The 2,500-nt window shown below is 47.5% G+C and overlaps 1 protein-coding gene across 2 annotated transcripts in view; it reads right to left on the bottom strand.

Annotated features, from left to right (window-relative positions):
- The window catches only part of LOC143298518 (uncharacterized), a 21,106-nt gene extending 18,890 nt beyond the window's left edge, over positions 1 to 2,216 (bottom strand). The window contains exons 1-2 of one of the 2 annotated variants that reach the window (XM_076611368.1): positions 1,840 to 2,216; positions 351 to 1,200 (exon numbers count right to left, since the gene is read on the bottom strand). In XM_076611368.1, the coding sequence (XP_076467483.1) occupies positions 351 to 918 (568 nt within the window). In that variant the 5' untranslated portion in view covers positions 919 to 1,200; positions 1,840 to 2,216. Of the gene's footprint in view, positions 1 to 350 lie in introns of both variants that reach the window. The other variant, XM_076611367.1, reaches the window with a different exon arrangement.
- Between the last annotated feature and the right edge of the window lie 284 nt (positions 2,217 to 2,500).

Genomic DNA, 2,500 nt, shown 5'->3' with positions numbered 1-2,500 from the left:
GGTAGTGGTGGTGATGATGGTGGTAGTGGTGGTGATGATGGTGGTAGGGGTGGTGATGATGGTGGTAGGGGTGGTGATGATGGCGGTAGTGGTGATGATGATGGTGGTAGTGGTGGTGATGATGGTGGTAGTGGTGGTGATGATAGCGGTAGGCTTCGGTCGTCGTCACTGTTGTGGATGTCGTCACCATGTCTATAAGCTGACTGAAACACACACACACACACGCGCGCGCGCGCACACACACACACACACACACACACACACACACGCAAAACACACACACATACACACACACACACACACACACACACACACACACACACACACACACACACACAAATAGCACGCACCTCCATCATTGGTATTTCCAAATGTGCCACCCCCGCCAACAGGTACAACCGCTGAAGACATCAGAGATTCTCCTCCTCCTCCTCCTCCTCCTCCCCATAACTCACTCGACGATGGTGATGGTGAAAATGTCGTCGGCACACCGTCCGCCGAAAACACTGTGGTACTAATCACCTCTCCCCCGTGCCCGGAAGAATGGTCCTGTAAATCTAACAGCACGTCACCCGATGCAGACACATTCCCAGAACTGCTCAACAAATTTGAAGTGAGGTCAAACACCGAAGATGACGGCGACAAAAAGTAAGCAGACGATTCTTTGACAGAGCTTTCTCCTCCTCCTCCGTTTGAAGAGTTGAACGTGTCCGCCAAAGCATCGAAGAGGAGAGAACTGTTGTTCCGAGTCTCTGTGAACGGCTGAGAAGAGATGACGTCTCTTTCCGCAACAAGAGATGGGGAGATGGTTGATGGAAATACGTTTTTAGTGGAGGTTGCCATCGCTAAAGTTGCGCTGGGTGAGAAAATGTCTGAGTTGTACGGAGGTAAAGAAACGGTTGTGTTCACAGAAGCCATGATAACTGTTCAAATATCACACAGCATATTCACCTGGAACCCTTGTTTGTTGAAAGCCTTGTGTCGGCATTATTTTGTAAACACTGAAATTCTGAATTCAAAACTTTGAACAGAAAAGCACTGTGAGTCCAGTTTCCTCGCATATAAACTGATCAATAACCCAAATGTTCTCCAATTTGGCTTTTCTCCACACAACCAGATTCCCTCAGTGTCGAAAAAAAACATCTGAAGACTCATAACCTGAATTCTCTTCTCTTTTTGCTATCCAGACAACCGGATTCCCTGGATGTTGAACACAGTGAAGTCTCAGTGACACAAAACCGGAGCTAACGAGACACAGACAGAGAGAGAGAGAGAGAGCCCCCTGTTTCAGTCCTGCATTCTCCGCGGAGTTGGGTCAGTGAATGACATGCCTGTATGACATGCCAGTTGACGCCTTTGACCGGCAACAGCGAACAGGGAGGCTGCTCTTGTGGTCAACTTTTTCCGCGAACAATCGTAGTTTAATCGGGGAGAGGGGGGAGTGCTGGGGTGGGGGTGGGGGTGGGGGTCATTGAAACAAAAGTTCCAAAGTTCCAGGAAAGGAGATCACTCAGTCAGATCAGCTGGACACATTTGCATGGTAACGTACCACACACTGCACATTAACTTATACATCACACAGCGACGTGTCACATATCACACTGTAACAGATCTCACTGTACCATTTTTCACATCACTCGGTAATACCACAAACCACACGGTAACATCTCACATATAACACGGTAATGCCACAAAAAAATCACACGGGAACACGAAATGCATCACATAGTAACAGGTCACACATTACACAGTAATGTGTCACACACCACACATCACGCAGTGATATATAACATATCGCACGGTAACATGTCACACATTATACAGCAACATGTCACACACCACTCATCGCCAAGAACATTGCAGTCTCACTCAACTCCATCGGTCAACAGTTTCCGACACTTCCACGTTCAGATCCAAAAGCAATGGTGGCTAGATTGCTTCGATCTTCATACACCAGCCATACATCCCCTTCAGGCCACACAAACTCCAAGCAGTATGTACCATCAATATCGTCAATGTGCTATGGGCAGAAACGACATAGAAGGAGCTCGTTTATGTTAAAGATAAACCCACTCCCGGATTTTTTTTTTCTTCTCTCTCTCTCTCTCTATCAAACCCTACCATGCACCGACTTAGCTGCAGACAGGGAACGGAATTATGGACGCTGACAAGTCGACGAAAGGTACACTTGTCACATGGATGTCTTTACGACCTACACTACTAACTGAGTCGGGCCTGTAACTTAAGTACAATGAGAGCTGAAAGCAAGGGCGGTAACCTGACTGTTAGGGGAGGGAGGGAAAAGGGCTCAAGTGGACGCTAAGGACTTGGTTGGCGTGTGAACGAGAACTGTCTCCCCTCGTGGGCGACTGGGCGTAAAACATTGGAATTGTTTGTCATTGGTCTCTGTCAATGCGTTTGAAAACAAATGGCGAATTGTTTGTCAGCATTCCATTCCTAGCAAAGGAAATATGTAACATAGCGTCACAGGCAAGTCCCT

This window comes from Babylonia areolata, chromosome 24 (genome assembly GCF_041734735.1).
Source record: "Babylonia areolata isolate BAREFJ2019XMU chromosome 24, ASM4173473v1, whole genome shotgun sequence".
Lineage (NCBI taxonomy): Eukaryota > Metazoa > Mollusca > Gastropoda > Neogastropoda > Buccinidae > Babylonia > Babylonia areolata.
The sequence above is the reverse complement of the archived record's forward strand: the minus strand, read 5'-3'. Positions and strand labels throughout refer to the sequence as shown.